This window comes from Meles meles, chromosome 18 (genome assembly GCF_922984935.1).
Source record: "Meles meles chromosome 18, mMelMel3.1 paternal haplotype, whole genome shotgun sequence".
Taxonomy (NCBI): domain Eukaryota; kingdom Metazoa; phylum Chordata; class Mammalia; order Carnivora; family Mustelidae; genus Meles; species Meles meles.
The window spans coordinates 6,280,910-6,307,105 of NC_060083.1; the positions used below are offsets into that span (position 1 = coordinate 6,280,910).

Consider the following 26,196-nt stretch of genomic DNA (forward strand, 5'->3'; position numbering starts at 1 on the left):
AGTTATTCATCCTTTCTGATGGCTGAGTAATATTCCATTGTGTATATGGATCCCATCTTTATCCATTCATCTGTTGAAGGGTATTGCGGCTCCTTCTAGTTTGGCAATTGTGGACATTGCTGCTATGAACATTGGGGTGCATTTGGCGTTTTTCACTACATCTGTATCTTTGGGGTAAATTCCTATTGCCAGGTCTTAAGGTGGCTCTATTTTTTATATTTTGAGGAAACTCCACACTGTTTTCCAGAGTGGCTGCACCAATTTACATTCCCACCAACAGTGTAAGAGGGTTCCTCTTTCTCCACAACTTCTCCAAAATGTGTCGTTCCTTGCCTTGTTGATTTTTGCCATTCTATCTGGTATAAATGTGGTATCTCAATGTTGTTTTGATTTGAATTTCCCTGATGACTGATATCCAAGATCTATAAAGAAGTTCTCAAACTCAACACCCCAAAAACAGATAATCAAGTCAGAAAATGGGCAGAAGACGTGAACAGACACTTCTCCAAAGAAGACATACAAATGGCTAACAGACACATGAAACTGGGCTCTTCTTAAAGAACACTGGTGAGGGGCACCTGGGTGGCTCACTGAGTTAAAGCCTCTGCCTTCGGCTCAGGTCATGCTGAGATCATGCCCCACATTGGGCTCTCTGCTCAGCAGGGAGCCTGCCTCCCCCTCTCTCTCTGCCTTCCTCTCTGCCTACCTGTAATCTCTCTCTCTGTGAAATAAATAAATAAAATAAAATAAAATAGAAAAGAACACTGGGGAAATCCACTTAAACCATCTCACAATGCTCTCCCGCAGTTTCCTAGAGCAGGAGGACCATCACCCTTGCAAATTCTCTTAGAATTCATTGCAAATAGACCCATCCTTGATGGGGGGGACCATTTTCTTTCTGCTCCCAGGGCTAGATCAGTGAGCAGGGCAGCAGTAGCATTAAGCAGACCACCCCAAACTCAAGGAAGGGGTCAGTTTGTCTCTCTGGGGGCCACAGCTGACACCCAAAGCCTGAGGGCTGCGCAGAGGGGCCATGCCTTCCCCCCTCACCCCCACTGCTGCAGGCTTCTGGCTGGGGTGGTAGCTGAGCTTCTGATGGTGGCAGATACGCAGGCGATGGACAGTTGAAGTGCACAGGGGAACAGACCATGGCAGATCCCATGGCTAGGATGGCACAGACAGGCATCGGGGGGTGTGGGGATTCAGTGACTTGCCCTTGGCACAGCTGGATAATCTGAGACAAGAAGCAAGGGGTAGAAATAAAATCTAGGAGGCCCATGAGACCCCCTCTGTTTTCCAGGCCTAAAGAGATTTCTCAGTCAGGGTGGCAAAGGGAGCTCGGAGCTCTATTATCGCCTAGAACATTATTTACCACTTCCTGGGTGCTTTTCACATGCGGGGCACCAAATGGAAAATAACAGAAAAGGAGACGAACCGAGGGAAGGGCGGAACCGAAGTCATCACCGGTGACCAAGGGCCTGGAACCTCAACCAGCTGTTTTCATTTTTGATTGAACCAATGAACCCATCGGGGAGAAATGAAAACAAGGGCATCCCCCACAGCCTGGGAGGCTGGAAGAAACCAGAACATTGGTAGTACCTGTTGGTGACATAGTCAACGAGATGCTGTTTGAACGTGAGGCTCCACCTCTTGATGACATTGAGCAGGGTCGCTTTCAGGGGTCGGAGGTCAATTTTCATCCAGCCGTCAAACACCCTGGTGGGCTCCAGCCTGCACACCTCTTCATAGAGGTTTTCATAGGAGTCGATCTGGGCCCTAAACTGATGCAGAAGGGGAGGGTTCTCCGGAATGCCATCTTCTGCGTGGGCTTCCATCTCCTCGGGGGTGAGGACACGCCCGTACAGCAGAAACTGGCTCAGAGTCTCCCCCCGGTCCTCCACGTACAGGTAGGAGTATTGGTTGAAGGCGTTCCGAAAGCCACAGCAGAGGGCCAGCACGCTCTGCACCCTGTCCAGGAGCGTGCTCCTCATGCTCACCAAATGGGCCATGCCCTCCATGTCTGCCTGGGGAAGGGGGCGGGGCAACAGCAGGGGGTTAGGCCTACCCTTTGCCAGAAGTCTGCAGATTAGGCTGGCCTCCGGTGGGGGGGTGGGGGGGTGGGGGGGCTTGCTGGTTAGTACCTGGTAGTGGGGAGAGCCGTTCTGGGGGGAAAGCCGGGGTACGAGGGACGATATTCCAAAAATGCTGGTGACCAGACCCTCAACAGCGTCATAGAAACCGCCCTTCACCCCATACTCCAGGGATGGAGAGAAAACTAATTCCGGTATGGCTAAGTTCAGCTGGGCTTCAAATATCGGGGTAAGGCCTGCCTTATTTTCTGAAAAACAAGGAAAGCACGTTCACACAAAACTGAGAGTGGTTAAAATGGGTGCAAGACAGTATCCGTTTTTAAGGTGCTCTGAATATTTCTTTCCTTGCTCTAAGCTGTTTGGGTAGAGGAAAATGGAAATGTAAAATTTGCTAACTCCTCCCCCCAAGAAAAGGTGAGGGTAACAGTCTTGCAGTGTTTACCAACAGGGGAACCAATGACATTTTGAATAGGCCAATTTTTACGCTGGGCTGTGCTGGGCATTGTAGGACATTTACCCTCCTGTCCTTGGAGGGCACATCCCAGGGACTGGACAACCCAAGCCAGTCCCCTTCCACATTCCCAAATGCCTAGGTCGGGGGAACGACGGGGAGGAGGTGAGGGGGTGCGGAATGGCCTCTAGTTGAGAACAGGTTGATTGTGCAAAGCTAATTTCTCCAAAGCCCTGATTTCCCTCTAGGCACACCCCATGCAATTCCATGGATAGCCACTAGGTGCGCTGTGGCACGCCTGTCGGTAGTAGGCTTTGGCAGGAAAAAACAGGTTACCACCCTGCCTGTTCTGATCTTTTCCCACCGAAACAGACCTCTTTCAATTCTGTGGTCCGAGAATGGTAAAAAATTTAAAAACAGTAAAAATAATTAATAGGTCCCTGATTACTTGCTAGACTAACTTGCCTTGCTAAATTTAAATCAAAATATAACAGGGAGCGAAATGTTGCAAGGACAAGATGAGGTGCTTAAACTTTTATTTATAACCGCTTACATTCATAGGTCTCCTTGACTGGAAATATTTGGGAGACCGTGATGTGCTGGTTGCTGTGGACGGTGGAAACCCCTGGGATTCCACTTCCCCTTTCCCCCCAGAAGCAGAGGGAAGAGTGGGCACGTGTGGCCGCCCTTCCCCGCTCTGCCTGCAGTCACGTTGACAAGACGGTTAGCTCACTGGTGGCACATGGGGAAGAGCAACGGCTGCCACTTCTGGGCTATGGCCCTGGAGACAGCAGGGGAGCCATCTCCACACTGTGTTCCCCATTCACAGACGAGAGCCAGGTTGTGGCGGTGACCCAGCTCAACCACAGAAATGAAGGCAAGGTTCTCCAACATGGTGGAAACACAGCACAGCGGGAACCAGCCCACTAACCGGAAGCACTCCCCTTAGTCTAGAACCTAGGGGCTAGACCTCTTTGTCCTGGAACCCACATTATTGATGGGGCTCTGGCTACCACAGCTTCATCATTCACCCCAGCTGAAGCCACAGTGGGAGCCTCAAAGCTCTGTAAGACCAGGGCCTTGCCTTCAAAATTGTGGGGCTGATCAATTTGCATTCCCAGATTCAGGTGTGTCTCATCAAAAGCATATATGACTGGAGGGAATGCACAGAAATTATACTACTATCCTGGAAGAGTTTTTTAAATGATTTGCATATGTACTCATGATATATTCTGCATTACTATATGCATGAGATACTGATAATTTTAACAGATCAGCTTATATACAATTTATAGGATGGAAAAGACTCATGAGGCCATTTTGACTCCAGAGATTTCTGTCCCGTGTGCTGCTGTGAGAACTTAATCCTAAGGTTGGATGCAATGACATCATCATGACCGTACAAGTCAGATTATCTTGGTGGTTCCACCACCTTGGTACAAGTCAGTCACTTTAGGGGTTAATAGGGGGGAGAGCACTTCTGGATAGAGTGGGTGGCATCGAACCTAGGCAAGGTTTGCATTTTAAGAGGCAACAGGGAATCCGGCCCAAGCTGTGGAAGTGGTGTTGGGCTCACCAAGCACAAGAAGGTGGAAATGCTGAAGCGGGGCTGGGAGGATAGAGCGGTCCAGCTGGGCTATGCAAAGGGTCACAGTGCTTTTCTTCTTCTCAGAGGCTACCCTTCCTAAGTTCCTTCTCCTCCCCGCTTAGAGAACCAGTGCCTTCAAAATTTCATCTAGAGCTTGACTCCGGCACCTGCCAAGTCCAGCTCCTGGCCATTCTATATCATGAAGAAAGTACCTTTCTCCTTTCCACCAGTTCCATGGAGAAAAAGTCACTTTAGCAATCTTGAAGGACCACACCATGCCCTCTCCATCCTCTTGCTCCCCACCAGACAGCCCAGATCAGGAGAGCTGGATAGGCATTGGTCAAGCACGGAGTCACTATGTTTAGGAAACACTTCCCATGCAGTGCTTGCGCCAAGTGTGCTGGGGCAACTTCTAGAATCTTCTAGAGGATGTCTGAGGCCCTGTGAACCTCCAATGCTAGACGAGGTTTGGTTGGTCCACTAAGGTGACCCCTGTTGGTCCCTAGGAGCCAGTTCTCCAGTCTCAGTGGCTCTGCTCCGTGCCCCACTGGCTACTTGCCCCCAGGCTCTAGAAGGTGATCCCCGCCACCATACTGACTCTCCTGGAGCCTGTTTCTTGCTGCCCCATCTCCTTTTGTGGAGCACCTTGCAAACAAAGAGCATGTCTCTGACCTCAGCCACTCCACCTACTAAGACCACTGGAAGTTTGCCTGTCTTCGCTACACCCAGAGCCGGCCTTGCTTCCCTCTGTATCCTCAGCCCAGTATCCTCATGCCCTCTTATTTGGGCTGGATATCTGGACACGGATCTTGACCTACCCATCTTACCACTGGATTTTCTTTCTTTCCCTGGGTTGGACCTGACATCTTAAACTCTCTTAAACACCTTCATCCTCTGGCTTCAAATTATTCACCTCAGCCTTTCCATTCTGACAAATTTGCCAATGGGACCCTTATACCAAGCTCCTCAGAATCTACTAGAACGCGAAGTTTCAACTCTTCCTCTATTTCTATCCCACCACTTACAAGCCAGGGTTGGCCCTGTGTACCTTAACTCAGTTTTTCCATCACAAATTCAAAGCTATTTTTTTAACAGCTTCAGAAAAAGCCCACAATCTCAACATTCCTTTTCCTTGCGAAAACTACCTCATCCCCAGCTTGCTTCTTTTCACACAGAAAAGCTTCTGTTTCTTCCACTTAACCTGGCGACAACAACCTCCCTGTGTTCTCAAAAGCCTAGAGAGATAGAGTCCATTAAGCTTGAAGGCACAGAGCGTCCCCCTCCCACTGCCATGAGCCAGGTCCAAAGGAAGCTGCCATTACTAACTATGTTGCCTGCTGCTCCAACTTCATTCTCTTTACGAAGCTTTATTTAGATTCAGTTGGCACTGGGGTTTTTGCTTTTGCTATGGGCTTCACTATCTTAGAGCCTGACTTACCACCTGAGTTTTAAAGAGAGACAAATCTTTTTTTCTGGGAACAATGTAGACACTCAGCACCCTGGCTATTTTACTAGGTACCATCACAACACATCTACAACATTTTGCGAAAAGGCACAAAGCACTCAATCACACTTCACTTTTCATCAACAGGTGCTACTGTTATCTTTCCAGTAATAACACACATCCCTAAGCAAGTAAATACCAGTGTTTTCCAGGAGGTACTTGAGGGAACACTCGATGGCAAGAAAAAATCCATCCAGCAACATCTCATCAATGTAGCTGAGGTAAGTTTTCCATATATCAGAGGTTGGGTCTGCTGCAAATAGACCTAGGTTTTCCTATGAAATAGAGAAGAATGGATTTAAACCATGTTTAATAATACGGAAGGGCTGGTCTAGTTATCATTAATAGGGAAAAAACAACACTGGGGGGAGGGAGTTTGCTATTACACATATATCGAGTCCATTCTGTCTAATGGGTATAACCACTGAGTGAAAGGAACATGAATTTAATACGTGAAGGGACTATGGGGGTCTCATCCTGTCCCCGAGAAAGAAGGATGGGGTCAGGCAACTTTCCCAGGAAAAATGGGACACGGGGTGTGATTGATAAGTGTTGACGGGTGTGCTGTGGAAGAAACTATATCAGGGCAGAAGATAGGGCAGAGAGAGGAAGGGGTGCTAGGGGTAGAGGGTTCTAGGATTCAAGGCATGTAAAAGATTTGGGGTTCAAGCAAGTAAACCATTTCCTGGCTAGTCCTTAGAAATGAACTGGAGTGTTTTGTTCAGGGCACTTACTACTAAAGACCACCATGCTGAGTGACTTAGAAAATGCATACATATAGGGGCACCTGGATGACTCAGTTGGTTAAACTTCTGACTCTTGATTTCAGCTCCGGTCACAATCTCAGCGTGGTGAGATCGAGCCCCATGTCAGGCTCTGTGCTAGGCATGGAACCCGCTTAAGATTCTTTCTCTCCCTCCGCCCCTCCCCTCCCTCTCAAAAGAGAGGGAAAAAAGAAAATGCGTTCACATAAAGGAACATATGTGTGCTCCCCCCCGACCTGATGGGGTGGCACAGACATCCCACTTACTCATCACCATTTTCATTACCAAGCCTTCTGACATCAACTTTCCATTTATCCCAGATCTTCAAACAAAATGCTAACTACTTTGCAGAAAGAAGTACATTTTTTTAGGTGACGCACACCCTTTTACAAACATTTCCATGTATAAACCCCCCTGGACTAAAAAAAAAAACAAAACAAAAAAACCCCCTCATGATCCTGTCTTTACATGACAAAACTCTAAAATGTCTAAAATACATTACCTACCTCTTTCCTTCCGAAGTAGATAGACCATTTTCTTAATGATTTAAAGCCCATCGCCATGCAAATCATAAGACAGTGACAACACCGCGTTGCTCTCAGATGTTATTAAGTGTGTCTGTCTGCTTCTTTATTTTTTAAAACATTTGTGTTTTATGACTGCTTTGGTATAGTTGTTCAATCTCCTCCCTAACGTCACACCATCAGAATGGCTATCTCTACATTTCCACATTTTATCTGAGCTCTACTATGGTCTAAGGAGCAAAAATGTTGGAATTTCATTGAACTAGGAAAAGAAATGCCTTGAGTTTCTGATTCTAGCCAAGACAGAGGAATGAGATCAGACCCGCCCAAGAAACAGTTCTTTGGGGACAACTAGAGAACAGGGATGGGATCCTTCAGAGAATGGAAATCCTCAAGTTGAGCTTTGCAACCCCCTGACTTTCTACCTAGAGGCACCTGCTAAACCGTGGCTCAGGGAAGAGGACCACAATGACAGACATCCTTCCTGCCAGGCAGGAAAAAAAAAAAGGCAATGGAGGTTTGGGGGCTACAGAGATCATGGAGTCTCCTTGAATCTTTGAACATGAAGCTGCACATCCTGGGGGCCAGACTCTGTAAGGCTGGGCGGAGCACAGTTATAAGCTGCACGGAGATCCTGTGGTCATAGTCACGAATGGGCAACATTCGTGTTCTATCCGAAGTAGCAGAAGACCTGACAGATGGGCCAGAGTGTTGCCGAGACCCCAGAAACACCACGCTTTGGGGGTTAGGGCTGCCCTAGAGTATGGTCTCCTTAGACCCCATCCTCACAAAGCTTAACATCGAGCCTCAGCAGGATGAAGCCAACCCACCGGTAGGTTAACTGTCTGTCAGAGGAAACACGCAAACTCCTTAAGGGAAGTAACAACTCTGTTCTAAAGTGGCCTCCAACATGGCTGGAACAGAACAACAACAACCACAACCACAAAAATTACTAGACAGGTCAAGGAGCAGGGAAGGGTGACATTTAACCGAGAGGGAAATCATCACAAAAAACAGACTCAGCAAATAATTGTCATACCAATTCTGCAATGCTGCTTCCTCAGAGTGATTTTATGTGAGAGAAAAATAAACTTCTGCAACACTTAAAAAAAAAAAGGTGACTCAGAAAATAAAATAGATGTTGGGATTAGCAGATAAGAGTGTCGTAATTTGATTTAAAAACTCCTCAAATTTGATGAAAAACAGGTCCAAGAGGCTCACAGACTCCGAGCTGGGTGACCAGAAAGCAGACCTATCTGGGCACATCGCAGTGAGACAGGAGGAAAAAAATACAAAGATTAAGAAAAGAAGCTATTAAAAGCAGCCTGAGAGAAACAATACATTATATAGAGAGGGACAAAGACACAAATTACGGCTGGCTTCTCCTCAGAAACATTGGGGAGGGGAGGAGACAAGGAAATAACTTTTGTTAAGACAAATAAGACTGTGGATGCAGAATTCTATAGCCAATGAAACTATCCTTCAAAAACAAAAGTGAAATAAGGACATGTCAGAGAAACAAAAACTGAGAGAACGTGTCATTGGTAGATCGGATCTGCAAGAAAAACTAAAGGGAGATCTTCATCCTTCAGGCTGAAGAAAATGACCACAGGTAGAAGGTCTGTTTTCCAGGAAAGAAAAAAACAAATCTGGAAATGGTGAGTATATGGGTGAATATAAAATACTATAAATATTGTTTTCTTGAGTTCTTATATATTTTTTTAAAAATGTATTTTTTTTTAAGATTTTATTTATTTGTCAGAGAGAGAGAGCACAAGCAGAGAGAGAGAGGGAGAAGCAGGCTTCCTGCTGAGCAAGGAGCCTGATGTGGGACTTGATCCCAGGACCCTGGGATCATGACCTGAGCCGAAATCAAGAGTCAGAGTCAAAGTGAACCACACTGAAAACATTTCACAGGAAAACTCTGAAGTTGATGGTGATTCATTTGAGACCTCATGAAACCCAGAACCACCACAGCAAATGTCATGCACAGGATGCAATCCCCATTGAGAAATCAGACTATTTTTTAAAAAATGGTTAATAACAAGAAGGTAGGAAAGCAAGAACAGAAAAACAAAACAGACATGAAGCAAATAGGAAACGGCAAGATGGTGAGCTAAATCCAATCATACTGATAATTACGTTCAGTGTCATCGTCTAAACATTCCAGTTAATCGGCAAAGTTGTTAACAAAGTGAGTCTCTACTATACAGTCTGTAAGAGAAGAATTTCAAATATGAGGAAACGGGGCACCTGGGTGGCTCAGTGGGTTAAAGCCTCTGCCTTCGGCTCAGGTCATGATCTCAGGGTCCTGGGATCGAGCCCCGCATTGGGCTCTCTGCTAAGCAGGGAGCCTGCTTCCTCCTCTCTCTCTCTGCCTGCCTCTCCGCCTACTTGTAATTTCTGTCTTTCAAATAAATAAATAAAATCTTTAAAAAAAAACAAATATGAGGAAACAAACAGGTCGAACATAGAAGGGCAGGACGATGGGCAGGATGAAGAAGGAAGGGCGAATCTGGAAGGCAAGACTAGATAAGAAGCCTCAGGGCAAGGGAGTATTCTGAGAAATAAAAAGAGAATTTCATAAGTTTAAAGTGGTCAATTCATCAGGAAGTTATAATAATTATAAATGTGTTTGTAGTAGAAGAGCGTCAAGGGACACTGGGGTGACTCCCTCGGTGAAGCATCTGACTTGGTTTCAGCTCAGGTCATGATTTCAGAGCCTTGAGATTGAGCCCCACATCGGGCTCCATGCTCTGTGCAGAGTCTGCTTAAGACCCTCCCTCCCCTCCCTGTACCCCTCCCCCTGTAAAATAAATAAATCGTTTTAAAAAGAGAAAAAGTCAACAACATCAAATACTTGATGAGAACTCTGACCACACTAAAGATTGAAAAATCATCATTCACAGTCACAGGCCGAGCTTTTAACACTCTACCTTCAGTATTTGGTAGAAAGAATGGACAAAAACCTCAGAAACCATACAGAAGATCTGCACAATACTATCAGCCACTTTGAACTACTTGATATTTCTAGGACATTATGCCCCCAAATGGAAGAATAACGTATTGTCAGGTGTGCAAGGAACATGCCATAGATAGACAGACTTCTAGGTCATGGAGGAACTCTCAGTGAATTCCCAATAATTCAGATCTTTGAGAGTGCTTTCACAACCACACTGGGACTGAACTCAACATCAATTTCATCAGGCTATCCAGAGAAGCCCCGGACATGGCGAAATGAAACCATGTGCTTCTCAACGACCACTGAGTTAAAGTATGAGTCACAAGCCAAAAAAATTTAAGACTGAATGACAGCGGAAATGAGGCCTGTGAAATTTGGGGAATGCAACTACAGCACAGCTAACAAGGAAAATTATGTCAAATGCTTGTATTCAAAAAGAAGAAAGACTTAAAATCTGTACCCTAAGTTTCTGCCCTTGGAGTTTGGGGGTGGGGGAAGATGGGCATAACCCCAAATTAAGAAAAGAAAGGCTAAAGAACAAACAGCAGAAATTAATGAACTGGAAGACAGAAAAAGAAAATCAACCAAGTCCAAAGTACAACATGTCACATGCTTCAGACCACAGATCATCCCAAATGGCAGCCGTGGCTCAGTACTGACTTTGGGCTTGAGATCAATCTGCCAGAAATGGCTGGTATGGGCGGCTGGGGTAGGGCTGAAGCTGGTAGCCACTTAGAGCTCCCATCCATGGTCTGGTCTTTGACAGCAGACCCAAGGCTGCCCTGGCCACAGGCGGGGCACAGCCTTGCTGTTTCAAGTACAGGTGCCTGCACGGCTTCTTCTCTTTACCAAGGTCATCTTCCACCTCCCCAGGTTGATAGAGCTGGGTGACAGGGACGCTGCTGGGGGCTCACACTGGGTTGTGTGGCAAGTCAGGGCTGTTTAGTACGGATGCTAATTTAGGGTTCTGCACCGGGCACATCCTTCTATCTCCTTGGGGTCTAGCATGGGACTTAAGTCATGCCAGTGTCCTAACAACCATTAAGAAAGTATTAATTTTGACATGCTGATACCAGCATGTGTCTTGCCTCTCTTCCTAGCCGTGAGCTTTAGTTCTCTTGCTGTCACTATACACTTCCGTCCCTGCATGCAGAAGGCACAGCTTCTGTTGCCGAAATCATTTCTTACACTCAAACACACTTCCCCAGGCCCTCCCTCGGCTAGTGGTATGTGTATCTGAGAGGCCGGTTATTACCTGCACGAGGGCGTGAATCTTAAGTCCAGATTCTTTGATGAGATGGTAGTATTTTTCCATCCGATCATGCTGATCGTCCATGGAAAGAAGGCATTCCTTTTTTCCGTCTTTTCTCTTAAATATCGGAGACACCCATGTTTTCATGATGTTTTGAATCTCTTCCACATTGTCTTTAGCTTTCTGAAGTCTTTGTTCGAGATCGTGAATGCCATTGGTGATTTGAATGACATAATCCCAAATGCCTGCTCCCCCAAAGAAACATAATTAATTGAAATCGCTAAGGACTAGTTGCCATAAAAGGAAGGGATTTAATATTTGTAGGGTTTTTTTTTTAAGATTTTATGCATTTGAGAGAGAGATTGAGTGGGGGCAGAAGGAGACCCTTCAGAGCAGGGAGCCTGATGCGGGTTTTAATCCCAGGACCTTGCAATCATGACCTGAGCTGATGGCAGGTGCTTAACCAACTAACCCACTCAGGACCCCTTAATAGTTTTAGGTTTTAAAATACTTTTCTGCACAGGTTACTTTGTTGTCACCAGAGCCCTCTTCTTCTTCGTTGTGTTGAACAGCCAAAGCTGACCATAACCCTGGTTATGCAGGGAAAGAGACGAAGAGGTAACGCTTACCGACCAAGGCCACAAAAGCTGGCACAGCGGCTGGGGCATACCAGTGCACCAGGATGATTTCATTTGGATTAATGGACTTTATCTTTCTGAGCACTTTTGCTTCATTAAATGTTGAAAACATTGTTCCCTCTTGCATATAAAATAAAGTTCAAACTCGCTTAACATGGCATTCCAAGACTTCGGAGTTGACCGTAACTTTCCTTTGAAACTCGACCTCTTTTGAGGACTCTAACGAGAATTAATCTCCCTCCCCTGTGGCTCACCATGCTGTATTTTTAATTCTGTGATGGCTTTTTATCATAGCCTGTCTTGCATGATTTAGAGTTGTACATATGTCTGTGGTCCCAACTAAATATGAGCCCTTTGAGGGTAGGAACCATGTCCCACATACCTCATATCCCATATTCCCTGCCTGGTCCCGCACGTAGTACCCTGCAAATGTTAAACCATCCGTGAGGTTAGTACTGAATTGGAGAATACCTGAGAATTAAAAGCATAGTACCCCCATTTGAGAGGACTACAGTCCAGGGGGACCTGGGTGGCCTGGTCAGTTAAGCCTCTGATTCTTGATCTTTGTCAGATCACGACCCCAGGGGTCATGGGACAAGCTCCACATTGGGCTCCATGCTCAGCAGGGGGTCTGTTGGAGATTCTGTTCCTCGCCCTTTCTATCTCCCTCCACCCCTCCTCCCACTCGCGCACAAATGAATAAATCTTAAAAAAAAAAAAAGATGTCTACAGTCTAGTGAAGAAAATTAAGTAATTGGAATAATGTAGTAAAATCTAACATCCCCAATATATGCTGGAGAACGCAGAGTCTCCCCCAGAGCACAGTCACAGGATTTTCTAAATCTACTGATCATAACCAAAGAGAAGACAAGGAATGCAAGCCCTTCTTGCCTTTTCTGCTACGGATTGCTGTCTGAGAGGGCAGGTTTGTGTTTCGAACACAAAACCAGATTCCTGGGGGGATCATTCAAGGTTCAATCAGGATCTTAATGCCACCCCCAACCTCCCCACCAAGTTGCAGGCAGTGCCCTGTTACCTTCTGTTTTCCAGTTCAGAGTCCCCTCTGCAGCTCTCAGACGAAGATCAATGTCCCTCAGCTCTTCCTCCACTAATGGATATTCCACCTCCAAAAGAGTCGTAACCACTTTGTTGTACCAACTGGCCATCAGCTCCAACTTAGCCACAAGCTGCCGATAGAATTCCTTGGAGGAGAACATGGTGGCCGCTGTCTCGGGAACCTGAGCCATCTGCCTGGGTTCAAGATAACTCATTTCCTTCAGCACCGAAATCAGCTGGAGAGGAGAATCAGCGATAAGTGGCTGTAGCCCCATGGCAGGGAAAAGCAGCAATTATCAGTCAAGGACTGGAAACCCCAGGGCCCCAGAGACTTCCCGGGACTCCTCTTTTGCTTCTATGTGTTCCTTAAATCTAGAGAAAGAAAATTGAGTTTTAGGCAGAAGGAAGAGGGCTCAGAGGCAGAGAGTCTTACTAAGTCTGTAAGTTCCAAAGAGCAACAACAAAAGAAAAACTCAAGGAAGATGGCATGAGTGACAGGAGAGGTCTACCCTGATGCTTCTGGGCAGGCAGCTGACCGAGCCAGTTAATTCCTATGGAGGGGCGAAGGCACAAGGGAGGGGAATCACCAGGTCTAGGCCAGTCACATGCCTGAGAAGCCTCGAACTCAGACTTCAGGTATTCTCTCTGGGTCACACACACACACAATCACAGACACTGACAGAATTGGGAAGAGACGCGCCTTGCACAACTTTAATTGTTAGATATAATCATTTGAAATAGCCCTTCGTTTCTGGAAGCCTGTGTTGGCTTGTCTCTGGGTTTTAACATACTAGGAAATGGAAGTCACCCAGGCCTCTCTGAACTTCTGTGGGTACTAGGTTAAGTGGAACCGCCCAAGTGAGAGGCCAAGAAGATGCAGTCCAGGGAAAAAAGAGGCCTTTGTCTGGGCTTTTCGGCATCCTGGTCTTCACCCTTTGCAATTTTTTTTTTTTAGGATTTTATTTATTTATTTATGAGAGAAAGAGAGAGTGTGCCAGGGAGGAGCAGAGGGTGAAGGATAAGCAGACTCTGCAATGAGCATAGACCCCAAAATGGGGCTCCATCCCACAACCCTGAGATCATGACCTAAGCTAAAATCAAGAGGCAGACACTCAACCAACTGAGCCACCCTGGTGCCCCACAACTTTTGTTTATTTATCCCGTTTACCTCTGAACCTAAGAGGACTGATGTGTATAGGTAGCGGGGACAAAACAGATACCAGGCCACAGATTCTCCCCATCCCCCTTCTGCTTCCCTCCCCCACCTCTACATGGAGACACCTGGACTCCTACTTGCTCTGCAATGGTTCAAGGCCAATGTTCACTACTGCCCAGCCAATCCTACTCAGGGTTAAGGCAAATGCTAATCATTCGGCAGGGAAATGCCCTCAGCCTCCTGGCTTATTTTGAAATAAGCTCAAGATAGATATTAAAAATTCCAATGTAAAAACCGAAAACAAAATGTCTGTGTCTGTATCTGGAGGCTGCTTATATGATATTGAGGCAGAGAAGGCCCTTCCAAACAAACAAACAAAAAACCAGAAAATAAAAGATAAAATTTAAAAGCATAAAGTATCATTCACATAATGAAAGACACACTTTACCTGGTTAAAAAAAAAATGCAAAAATTTCTTAATATGTAAATATTGCCCAAATACTCAAACAAATTCAGAGGAAAAGAGGGCACTTCCACTCCAAAGTGGGAGAGAGACACGAACAAGTGATTAAGAAGAACTGTAACTGGCCAAAGAACACATGAGAAAGTTCTACTGTACTGGTGGTCAAAGAAATACAAATTAAAACAATCCTGAGATGTTATATATAGATATGTAGATATTTAGTTGAACATGCTGGAAGCGATTTGAAGAATAGGATGATATCTTTCTGGCAGGAAAATGACAAGCGTTCCATCTTCCTGAAGAGCAAATTCATAATACACATGTGAATTCTCATAATGTTAACATCCTTCATCCCATTTCTAGGCATTCATTCCAAAGAAACCATTGAGGATGGATATAATAATAACCAAGGACCTTCCTGTAGCATTATTTATACTGTATTTTATTTCATCATAAGATGCCTTCAGCTGTAAGATTCACTATTATTTCATGTCCAACTAAAGGAGGAAAAAAATGTGGTGTGTTAAACCATAAACATGTGCCATTTTCAGAGATGCCAAGATGTTAAAAAAAAAAAGTGCATCCTACGATCAATGAAATACAGATTGATAAAACTAGAAAATAATTTAAATGCCAATAGGGAATTTAAAATGGTTTAGAGAAATAATTTACAAAAATACATTTTTCAAGGCGCCTGGGTGGCTCAGTGGGTTAAAGCCTCTGCCTTCGGCTCAGGTCATGATCCCAGAGTCCTGGGATTGAGCCCCGCATTGGGCTTTCTGCTTAGCAGGGAGCCTGCTTCCTCCTCTCTCTGCCTGCCTCTCTGCCTACTTGTGATCTCTGTCAAATAAATAAATAAAATATTAAAAAAAATACATTTTCCCCCATATTATTGCTATCCTGGCCCCCAAAGGAGCAAATCTGGTCATGTCCCTCTATTCACTCTTACTAACATAGCCATTTTCCCATTGCTCGAAGCTGGAGCTAAGGGATGTTCATGGCTCTTCTTTGACTTGAGCATTTGTTGTCTCCCCCTTACTCACTTTAAAAGTCAGGAATTAATTCCCTCTCCCCTTTTCCTCCCTCTTTTCCTCCCCTACCCTTTCCTCCTCTCACCTATGAACACCTATAAAGCACCTACTACATGCTGTGCATTGGGGCAGAGAGAGCCCTTGCTCTGGAGTCTGCGGAGGAGGCGTGGCCCATTCTCAATATCGTCTCTTCCAGAGGGCTGCATTCCTACAGTTACGACATCTAGATCTAGACTGTGGCCTAGTTGGTAATCCAGAAACTCCTCACTTTGGGCATTTAACATTCAACATCGCTCAGAGTGCCTGCTGATAAAATTATACCCAGGAGTTCAATGATTTAAATGTCAGGCTTGTATCGTACCAAAGTGAAGAAACGGACCCTCCAACTCCCTTTGCTGACTTTTATTCCAGTCGGAATTGATATTCTACTTAAACTGTAATTTTCTCAAAAGACACTCATATCCTATCAACTCTGTTTCCGGCTCTCTCTGTGCATTCCTGGAGAACATGCCACTGAGACAGAAGTAGGCAATTGCTTTTAGCTCAATGCAGCCTATACTTTTGAAAAAATTTTTTTCTGATATACTTCCTGATATGGGCTAGCTTTCGGCTTTCATGAAAGATGCCACATGAAGGTCTTTGCCCTTCTGATACCTGGAGCAGGATCTCTCAACCTCAGCACTACTAATGTTTTCAGACAAACACTCTTGGTTGTGGGATGCTGTCCTGGGCAGTTAGGGAGTTGAGCAGCATTCTTAGAATTTACTCACCCCATACCATTGGCATCTGCTCCGTGTTTGACAACCCAAAGCATCTCCCAGGGGGTCAAAATTGCCTTAGTTGATTAACGGGTCATCTAGAGTCTTCTTTCCAAAGCTACTCCATTGTGGTGTATCATATATGATTTAATAAAGATACATCTTTGCATGTTGAGGTTCTAGCTTCCAACTAGCTGGGTTCCTTAAGGATGGGAATGGGGTCTTACACTGGGTTGGCCTTCCGGTATCTAGTCAACGGCCTTCATGTGAAGTGTGCATTCAGGATAGATGCCTTCCCTTCTGTTTGGTACTATGTGGTAATGCTGTTACCCCATCTGTCCAAAGATGGGGAGCAATATCTATTACCTGTTTAAATATACCTCTGGAATTCTAGATAGTGTCTACATAGACTAGGATATTTAAACTTCTGGGTGAGTTCATCTTGAGTGTAACTGCCATTCTAACTGTGTGGAAAGGCAAGTTCATTGTAAAACTGTTAACAGCACACAGGAAAGTTTAAAAAGTTATTTTGTGATATCTTCTGTTGTGCAAAATCAACACAAATCTACTGGCCAACCATAGGAAAAAAAGGCGGACATGGGACAACCTGAGAAAACACAGCACCGCAGGATTCATCCCCAGTAAGAGATCCAGGGTGGAAATTCTCAACAGCTTCTGCCTGTAAGGACCTATTTAGAAACTGTCCCTACTCTCCTTCCCCTAGGGAATTTACTTGGAGACAATTCCTGGAAACCAGCTCCAGGTAACAAAGCCCAGATACAACGGTGGGTCAGGCCAGGTGGAGACATCTGATTAGTGGGGGGTTGCATACTGTCTCCCTGGTTACCAAGGAGTAGGGACACCCGCCCTCTGGGAGCCTTTTTGGCGCCAGTCCTAATCAAGGTATAATAGGCTGCTTCAAATATCTACTAGGGTAAATTGTAACTCAATTGGTCACCTAGCATCACTGTGGAGTTGCCTGTGTGTGTTACAATTTCATTGGTCACCTGTGCGTGGCCAGGCCCCTCCACATGGCCTTTGCCCTTAAAAGCCAGTCGGTAAAGGAGAGCTGGGTCACCCTCTCTTGTAAGAGGTGCGGCCCCGAACGTTCAGTTAGATTCTTGATGCTTGGCCCGAAATAAAGCTTTGCTTGACCCTCGCTTTATATCAGTATCGCTCCTTTAATCACGGACCCATTATTGGGGCATAACACTGCATATTCTTATCAAAAGCCTTTTTGCTTTAGAAATCAGCCGGAACCTGATTTCAGGAACCCGAAAGGCAACTCCTGCTGCCTGACTTACCTGTGGGTTAAAGTTGACGGCGATCTGCTTCGTCTCCGGGTCACGTTTCAGTAGTGGCCGAGAAAGATTGTACTGTGACTTCTCTGACACCGTCTGACACCAGTCCTGGTAAAGTCTCATCTCATACCTGCCAGAACCAGAGAGAACAGTCACCTCTTATACACCCTCCCAGCACCTGGCGAAGTCCTAGTGAAGACAGATATCTTAACGTATATACAGCCCAGATACCTACGTGTGAATGTGTGCACATGTGTACCATGAACTGAAGATACTATTGGTAAAATACCGGAATCTGTTCTTTTTTTTATTTTTTAAAGATTTTTCTTTATGGGGGGGGGTGGTCAGTACATGCACGCATGCGAGCACAAGTTGGCGGGGAGGGGCAGAGGGAGAAGCAGATTCCCCGCTGAGTTGGGAGCTGGATGGGGGACTCAATCCCAGGACCCTGAGATCTTGACTGGAGCTGAAGGCAGGTGCTACACTGAGCCACCCAGGTGTCCCTCCCTCAATCCGTTCTTAAGTCAGAGTCAGTGGCTCAGCCTGGTAGCTCCTGCAGGCATCCCCTTGTTTCAAAAGGTGGCGCAGCTTAAATTAGAGGAGAGCAGAAAGAAAGGCACCCTGCAGTCTTCGCAGGGCGTCATGGGAGTTGTGATTTGTCCCATTGAGTGCTGGAAGAAGTCACCGGCTAAGATTCGCTCTCACACTGATCTTCGAGCTGCTCAAGGTGCTGGGGGCTGGGTCGTTACATGCTGACGGAGCCCCTCCCCCGTGCCGGGCTGGAGGGTCAACATGATGAAGACACACCGCACGGTCAGTGCTGCTAATGCTGCGGAACACGGCTAAGCAGGAAATACGGAAGCACAGTCCTGGAGAGATGGACAGGACAGGAGGTATCCAATGGCTGGCTGAGTGCATGATGCGGAGAATACGGGGAAGGCTTCGTGGAAGAGGGGCTGCGTTGAGGCTTGACTGACTCAGAGGAGTAGAGGTAGGACAGTGAAAGGGAAAGGAAGGAATGCTCCCGGCAGAGGTGAGAAGGGGTGGCCTGGGATCTGGGAACCCCTCAGGCCAGAAGGGGCAGGGACAAGGCTGGAGAGGGAGGGGAAGGCCACAGGGGGTGCTTAGAGACAGTGGGGTGGGGTGGGGAGGCACTGAAAGGCTCCCCTAGTCAGGGGATGAGCCAACATCCTGGATTTGGGATTTGCTAACCGCGTGGCAGTGTGGGTGGCCGGAACCGTGCCCACAGAAGACTCACTGTCACTTTAGAGCAGGAACAACTAGGAGTCCGGGTACATGGTCATTCTTGTGTTTTCTCTGAAAGGGCCCAGGAAGTATTTCTAAAACTCATCTTCTCTTTCTGCAGCACAAACTGTTGCTTTCCGCTCAGCAAGCAGCTGCTGTGATTTTCTGCGACGCTGATCTCAAGGTGCAGCGAGGAGCGCCCTACTGCCTCTAGCTCTGCCAAGTTCACGCTCCCAGCAACACTACCCTGGAGAGTGTCCATTAGGGCCACGGAGCTGCATTCCCCAGAGGCCCTGTGTTGGTGGCCCAGCAGGGCTGTACTCACCGCCATCCGGTTCCATCCTGAGACACAGACTGGCATTTGGCAGCCACGGGGGTGGGGTGGGGGGTAATCTGCACAAACCCGGAACCACAAAGGTGTGGCGGGGGCTATGCCATTTGCAGAACAATGTGATCCCAGAAGCCTCTTACTTTTCCAGCAGTGAGAGCATATCTTCGTATTTCTGGGTCATCTGCTTTCCTTCGGCAGCGTCCATGCAACTGCCCCCACAAAAGAGAAGAAGAAATGGCATCGCTTCAGAAGTCAAAATAATGATCCAAGTAACAAACTGCGGCCTACAAAGAACAGACTGAATGGCTTCGTGGGCCAGTCTCCAAACACCCCTCAGGGAGCCTGCCTCCCTCCGCGCCAGCAGCGCCCACCGGCCACTAGAGGGCACCTGCACTTCCTGAGATGCGGGCGGCCCCCCAGGTGACACGGAGGGCCCAACGCAGCCACCAGCCAGCCCCAGCCCAGCCAGTCACACGTGGGTAAGTGAAGTCCATCCAAAATCTGAATAAAAGGGAAACTGAGACACGACAGGAAAATGCTCTACGCAGTTTTCTGTATTTAAGAAAAACTGTCTATAATATTATGCATTGCAACACTGTAACAAACTAGATAACATTAAACGATGTTGTGTGTGTGTGTGTGTGTACATTGTTAGCTGGTTTTGATGCTACTTTGCAACAGGAAATAGAGACCAGCTTCTGGGGAACGGGTGAAGCACCTGCACGTTTCAGAACCTTCCCAGGAACCCTGTGGGTTCTGCCAGCAAAATGAGGCAGCTTCTTGCAAAAACGTTTATAAAAACCCATTTGGGCTTTAAACCAACACAAAGTTTCTTCACCAGATCTCCCGAGCTTTCTGTGTAAGCCCTCACGCCTGCACAGAAAGCTCTGGATTTCCTGAAGGGCTTTTTTTTTTCCCCCTCCCAGTTGCTTAGTTCCCTTCCCTGGTGAATGAGTAGATACGTCTGTCAGAGACATGGAAAGGGCTTCGGACTAGGTGGGCCGGCTCCCCCCAGCCCTCCTCCCCTCACTGTGAGATTTCTGCAAGCTTCCTCACCCCATCTCACTTTGGTTTGTGGAGGAGGAGGCCGGAGGGGACAACAGTTTCCCACAGCAGTGCCTGGAAGTTTGGTAAGTCACCGGGCAAGGGCAAATTCCCCCTAAGTTCTACTTCCCCTCCTGGCGAGGACTGGAAAACATTTTAGGAACCCATTTGTATATACAGCTGACCCTTGAACAACAGGGATGCTGACCCCCATGCAGTCAAAGATCTGGCACAGAACTTGTGACTTCCTAAAAACCAAACTACTAAGCGCTACGGTTGGCCGGAAGCCTTCCCGGGAACATAAACATCCAATGAAGGCATATTTCCCACATGATATGCCGTATGTGCTGTATGCTTACAATAAAGGAAACTAGGCAGAGGAAAACATTAAGAACATCATAAGGAAGAAAAAATACATTTGCAGCACCGTAAAAACTCCGTCTGGGCCAGCGGTCCCCTGATCCATCTCCTGCCCTGGCAGTGTGTGCAGGGGACAGACCAGGTGTCACCCTTCCTTCCAGCCTCCCAGCCCCCTCTGACCTCTTTCCCAGCTGCAAGATTGAAACCATCTTCTCAGCCATCCCCCACCTCCGGGACCAGCCAACACCGTGTTCTGAGCTCAGCTCCTTCCTGTTGACCAACCACGAGCTCCCAAGTTCATCAGATTTATTGCACGGAGGAGGGGGAGGCCACTGTCAGCCTGCACCTGCAGACCGCCTACGTCTACCCCCTCCCTCCAGGCTTCTACTTCAGTGATGTGGTCCTGGAGGGCTGGGCCTCTTCTTCTGGCCATGAAAGGGCAAGGGTGTCCTTTGTCTCTTGAAGTTGCAACACCAGCGCAGCAGATGGGCCTCTCCCCCAAGAGGGGGAAGTCGTCCCATGATGGGAGGGGTGAGACCCAGGACACTGTGGAAGCTGCCGAGAGGGGACGAGACGCTGAACCAGGTCCTTCCGGGTCAGCTGGCCCTGAGTTCTGCCTGCGCAGGCCCTACCTCTGTGATTCCCGGAGGACCGCTTCCTAGATGAGCAGGTGAAACTCCTGAAGACGTGGGTGTTCACCTGTCGCATCTCCGCAGGCTGGCCGCCCCCGGGCTGGGCTGGACAGGAGGCTCTTCCCCTTCGAAAGGCTCACTCTCAAGCACGACGAGGAGCCTCCAGAGCCTGGTGGCCCCTGAGGGGTCCCTCTGGCATCCCCCTTGCCTGAGTTTGTGTTTCCCTGCAGCCGCTAGGCAGCTCGTAACCACCCTGGAGCCCTTGCCCAAGCCCTGGACCAAATGGAAACAATGAAACTTTGAGGGGGAAAAAAAAGGAAAGGAAAGGAAAAGAAATCTAGGTGTAAGTGAACCCACGTAGTTCAGACCCGTGTTGTTCAAGGGTCAGGTGTATATGATAGAGAACAGTACAGATGTGAATTTATTTTTAAACAAATGGGACTTTTCAGGGGAACTGTGGGGGACTCGCTGGGGTGCCACTCAGGATCCCCCCTTCAGGCCCAGGCAGTGTAAACCACTCTCCCATCCCCCGTGGCTATGGATGTTTGCTGCTGATAAAGCCTAGTCACCTGCCTCCTGGGACACAGCTGCAGCCCAACAGAGCCCCTTGCCCAAGGTCATGCCCTCCCTTGGGCCGGCCCACATCCACAGGCCAGTCTAAGAACATGAGGGCTCAGCAGAGCGGGGGGGGGGCCAAGCTTCCCCTGGCTGGGGACTCCCTGGGAGTTCCTCTGGGCTGGGGCTCTTGAGCCCCACACTGTTCCAGTCCTTTCTGGACTTTCTCTGGGGCGGAGGCCTGTGGCCTTGGTTCTGTCCCCCCTCCGTTTCTTCCTTTGCAAAACAAAGAGCTCAGCTAGCACAGGCTGCAGCACTTGTTGCAAATGGGTTGCCTGCTGGGCCCACCTGACCGGCAGGCCTGTTTATCTGATCTGTGGGGAGTTGGGGGAAAGGGGGCAGTGGCTCATTCTGAAGTTGGCCGCTTTACATCCCCATCCAGATTTTCAGCTTGCCCTGGTGTCAGCATTTGGCTCATACTGAGTCTTGCTTTTCCGCTGGGCAGCCCTGGATGGGGCAGCGGTGACCCCCGCTGGAGCCCATCCTGGCTGCCTGGCGTCATCTTCGGGGTCTCTGAAAGCCTTCAGCCTCACCCCCTGCGCCAGACCATCTCTAAAGCCCTACTTAGCGCCAGAACCCCTGGGAGGCCAGTCTCCCTGACAAACCCTCTATTTCGGTTGTGTTTGCCCTTCTAGTGCCCTTGGCGCGGTTCTCTGTAAAGAGGGGTCAGAGAGAGACTGCCCTTCCTGGAAGCATCCTGAACACGATCCCACAAAGAGTTCTGTCTCTCGCTTCTAGCAGCCGAGGGGCCTCTGTATCTAGCTCGGCTTCCAGGTTCGGCTGAGTGGCAGGCCAACAGGTCCCACCAAACCTGGTCGCAGCGGGGAGCCTGCTCAGGACACGGATTCACCAGCCCCACCCTGCTACCAGATTCGGATTCCAGCGTGGGAGGCAAGGTCTGGGAATCTGCATTGGACCAGAGCCCTGGATACGCTAACCAGCAAAGTCCTTACACCACGCTTTAGGAAACTCTGGGCTTTGTTCTTTTCCAGCCACCTTAGTGGTGGGGAGATGCCGTGGCAGAGATGTGTCCGTAGAATCCCACAGAGCTGGAAAAACCCTGACTCGTTTACCTCTACAGACTGATCTCTTCGAGCAGGAAGAGGCAGCCCGTCATCCTTTAAGCCTCGGCTGCCCCCAGGGGGCCCCAGGTCAGTCCAAATGTATCAATCTCACTCCCAAATGTTTGCACCCCTCACCCCAAAATTCATGTTGCAATCCTAACCCCCAATGGGATGGCATTTGGAGACGGGGCCTTCTGGGGGTGGTGAGGCCACGAAGGGGGGAGCCCTCAGGAGGGAGAGGAGGACAGTGAGAAGACCATGACCTTGGACCTTCCCAGCCTCCAGAGCCCTGTGAAGCCTTTCTCCTGTTTGAGGACCACCCGGCCTGTGGTATTCTGTGTAACAGCCCAGAGGGACTGAGATGCTGGTCTGTTGCTTGAGGATGCAAAGAAATGAAGGCGATTTTCATGCCTGAGCTGAGTAAGTTGCGTTCCCTACAACACTCAAAATTCCAGAGCAGGAGCTGAACCCGAAACTGAACCCGCCTTCCAGGAACCAGTTACTTACGGATGGGTGATGCGTCTGAAGATGGCATAGGGCTCCTGGATCCGCTGTCTCAGCTCCCGCGCCCAGCGGAGACCCCCGGCCACAGCGGGCATATTTTTGTGCACCGAGGAGAACCCTTGGGGACACGGCACAGAAGGAATGAGTGAGACCGTGGCCCCAGCCCTGCCGGGGAGCACCTGCCCCCAGGTACCCTGCCTTCACATGCTAATGTCACACTGAAGCCAGGAGGGGCCTCCCAGGAGGTGGGTGTGTAGGCTCAGCGGTAGGGAGGGGTGACCTTGGGGAGAACATTAAATGCAGTCAGAGCATGGGGGTGCCCAGCCCTGCCGCTCGCTCGCTGGCTTTCTGGCTCCACACCAGTGATTTTCTACCTGGCTTCGGCATATCAGCCCCACCTGGGAGGCTCTTTAGAACTACTGAGCCTGGGGGCGCCTGGGTGGCTCGGTGGATTGGGCCGCTGCCTTCGGCTCGGGTCGTGATCTCGGGGTCCTGAGATCGAGCCCCGCGTCGGGCTCTCTGCTCCGCGGGGAGCCTGCTTCCTCCTCTCTGTCTGCCTGCCTCTCTGCCTACTTGTGATCTCTCTCTCTGTCGAATAAATAAATAAAATCTTTAAAAAAAAAAAAAGAACTACTGAGCCTGGGACAGGCCTTCACCTTTCTGATTTAATTGGTCTGGGTGGGGCCGGGTAGTATGTATTTTCAAAACTCTGGAGAGGAATTCAATTGTCCATTCAGGGCTGAAAACTCCGGCCTTCAACAGGGAATGTGATCTCTTGGGGCCTCCGTTTTTTTTCACCTATAAAATGGGAATGATATCTTCCCTGCTACATTTCTACGGTTTCTCTGAGAATTCACTGAGGTTAGGAGACAGGCCACGTGGATTGTGAGCTGCTTGACCAGAGTTAGCGCAGTCTGGATAGTCTGACTTTAGTCTGTGCTGTGGGCTTCTTTGCTCATTATTAGTTGTCACGATTGAACAAGATTAGATTTTTTTTTTTTAATCTCAGTTAGAACATTTGGTGAGAACCAGCCACTGCTTCTAACTAGCAACCTGAGCTGACTAGTGGTCTGTTTCTTTATTTTGCCACAGACCCCATTGCTCCTTGATGTAGACCCAACCCAGATCTATTATAGTCACTCTGCCTGACCTCCACGGCAGGTAAAATTCTACAATGACACCAATGACCCTCACCCTTGCATAATCCTCTTCTTGTTACTCTGGTGGGAAACTGGCTATAATGAGAAAGCCCTCCTGTGATGATATGTTAGAGAGCAAAAGAGAAATGATTGCAGGTGGGCCTGACTTAATCAGGTGAGTCCTCTAAAAGCAGAGCATTTTCTCTGGTTGCTGGCAGGAGAAGTCAGGGATTGGAAGCATGAGAAGGACTCAGTGTGCCACTAGTGGCTTGAGGATGGAGGTCTCCATACAGCCTGGCCACACGGGAAGGAAGGGAACTGACTGGCTTTCAGTCACTAAGTGACCCCCCCCCCCACCTGGCAGCCAATGAGGAGTGGCAGACCTCGGATCGACAGTCACAAGGAACTGGATTCTCCCAACAAAAGGAACTGGAAAATGGATTTTTTCCCCCCAAAGCCTCCTGATGAGAACTTGGCGGCCTGACTCTTTGATTTCAGCCCTGGGCCCTCTGGGTGGAGAATAAGGTGCATCAAGCTGGGCTCTGACCTACAGAACTATGGGCCAAAAGATGGATATTGTTTTCTTTAAGCCACAGACATCACAATAATTCACTGGGCAGCAGTAGAAAACTAACAAGGCCTCGGAAGGCATGTGAACTTTCAGATTCTGCATCTGACCAGAAGAAGGTATGACCATGGCCCCACAGATTTGCTGGGAATGATCTCCTACCTGGAAACGTTTCTTAATGACCTTGCTAGAAAATCTGCTTATCCACAGAGTGATCCTGCTCCTCTCTTGCTTAAAAACCTTGGACATTTTCCTGGTGCCTGAATAATGAGTTCCAGATTCCTAAATCTGGACCCAGATTCCATGGCTCACCTAATCTTCCTCCACACACCTTGTTCGGCCATGGGCAGCTCTGACTGGTCACCTTCCACATCCTCTCCTTCGTCCTCTGCTTCAGAGGCCTTCGCCACTTCTCCCTGGCCATCCACTCCCCAGCCTCGCAGGGCTCAGCTCAAGGCCACCTAGGCCACACGCACTCCCTTGGATCTCCCAGCCACAAGCCATCTTATGTCATTACAGTTCTTCATGGGACAAGTTGAACATTACTTCTGTTCTGCTCTGTGTTCTTGTAAATATTGCTCATACCCGATGTGTTCCCTGAAGAACCACCTTCCAGGATTAATTCCTTTATCCCTCATTTTGGTCTGCCTCTCCTATAAGTGCCCACAAATGTGCCCTGCACTTAGCAAGGGCTCGATAAATGTTTGTAGAGCTGAATTGGACTGTGTTTGACTTTCAATCACATAAGACAGGGCCTCTAAGAACTGCCATAAAAATGGAGAAATCACACGTCGGCATGGTGTCGTCCTCTGTCGGGCTCCTGCTGTTCCTTCCTCCAGAAGCATGGCTGCTATGGCCTTGGAAGGGATCGGAAACCTTCCTCGGGCATATAAAAATCTACTGTGGAACTGAAGTATGTTGGAGATGAAGCAGCATTGGCAACACTAACCGAGGGTCAACTCCTACATCATGCCATCATGCTAAGCTCCCCACCAGAGGCAGGCAAGACCTCACTGCCCTGGGTCGGCTGCCAGTCTCAGCCCCGGACACAAGGAAATGCGCAGTTCCATGAATACTACAATGACCTGAGATGGTCTGAAATTTCAAGCAAGATGGTTGTGCTTTGTTTTCTTGGAGAATAGCAGGGATTCCCTCA

General features: G+C 48.1%; 1 protein-coding gene across 1 annotated transcript in view; it reads right to left on the bottom strand.

The window, feature by feature from the left end:
• The window catches only part of DNAH9 (dynein axonemal heavy chain 9), a 326,713-nt gene that overhangs the window by 267,271 nt on the left and 33,246 nt on the right, over positions 1 to 26,196 (bottom strand). The window contains 8 exon segments of the mRNA XM_045984493.1: positions 1,600 to 2,024; positions 2,142 to 2,338; positions 5,773 to 5,908; positions 11,139 to 11,380; positions 12,810 to 13,065; positions 17,542 to 17,668; positions 19,255 to 19,323; positions 23,337 to 23,451. Coding sequence (XP_045840449.1) covers positions 1,600 to 2,024; positions 2,142 to 2,338; positions 5,773 to 5,908; positions 11,139 to 11,380; positions 12,810 to 13,065; positions 17,542 to 17,668; positions 19,255 to 19,323; positions 23,337 to 23,451 — 1,567 coding nt within the window.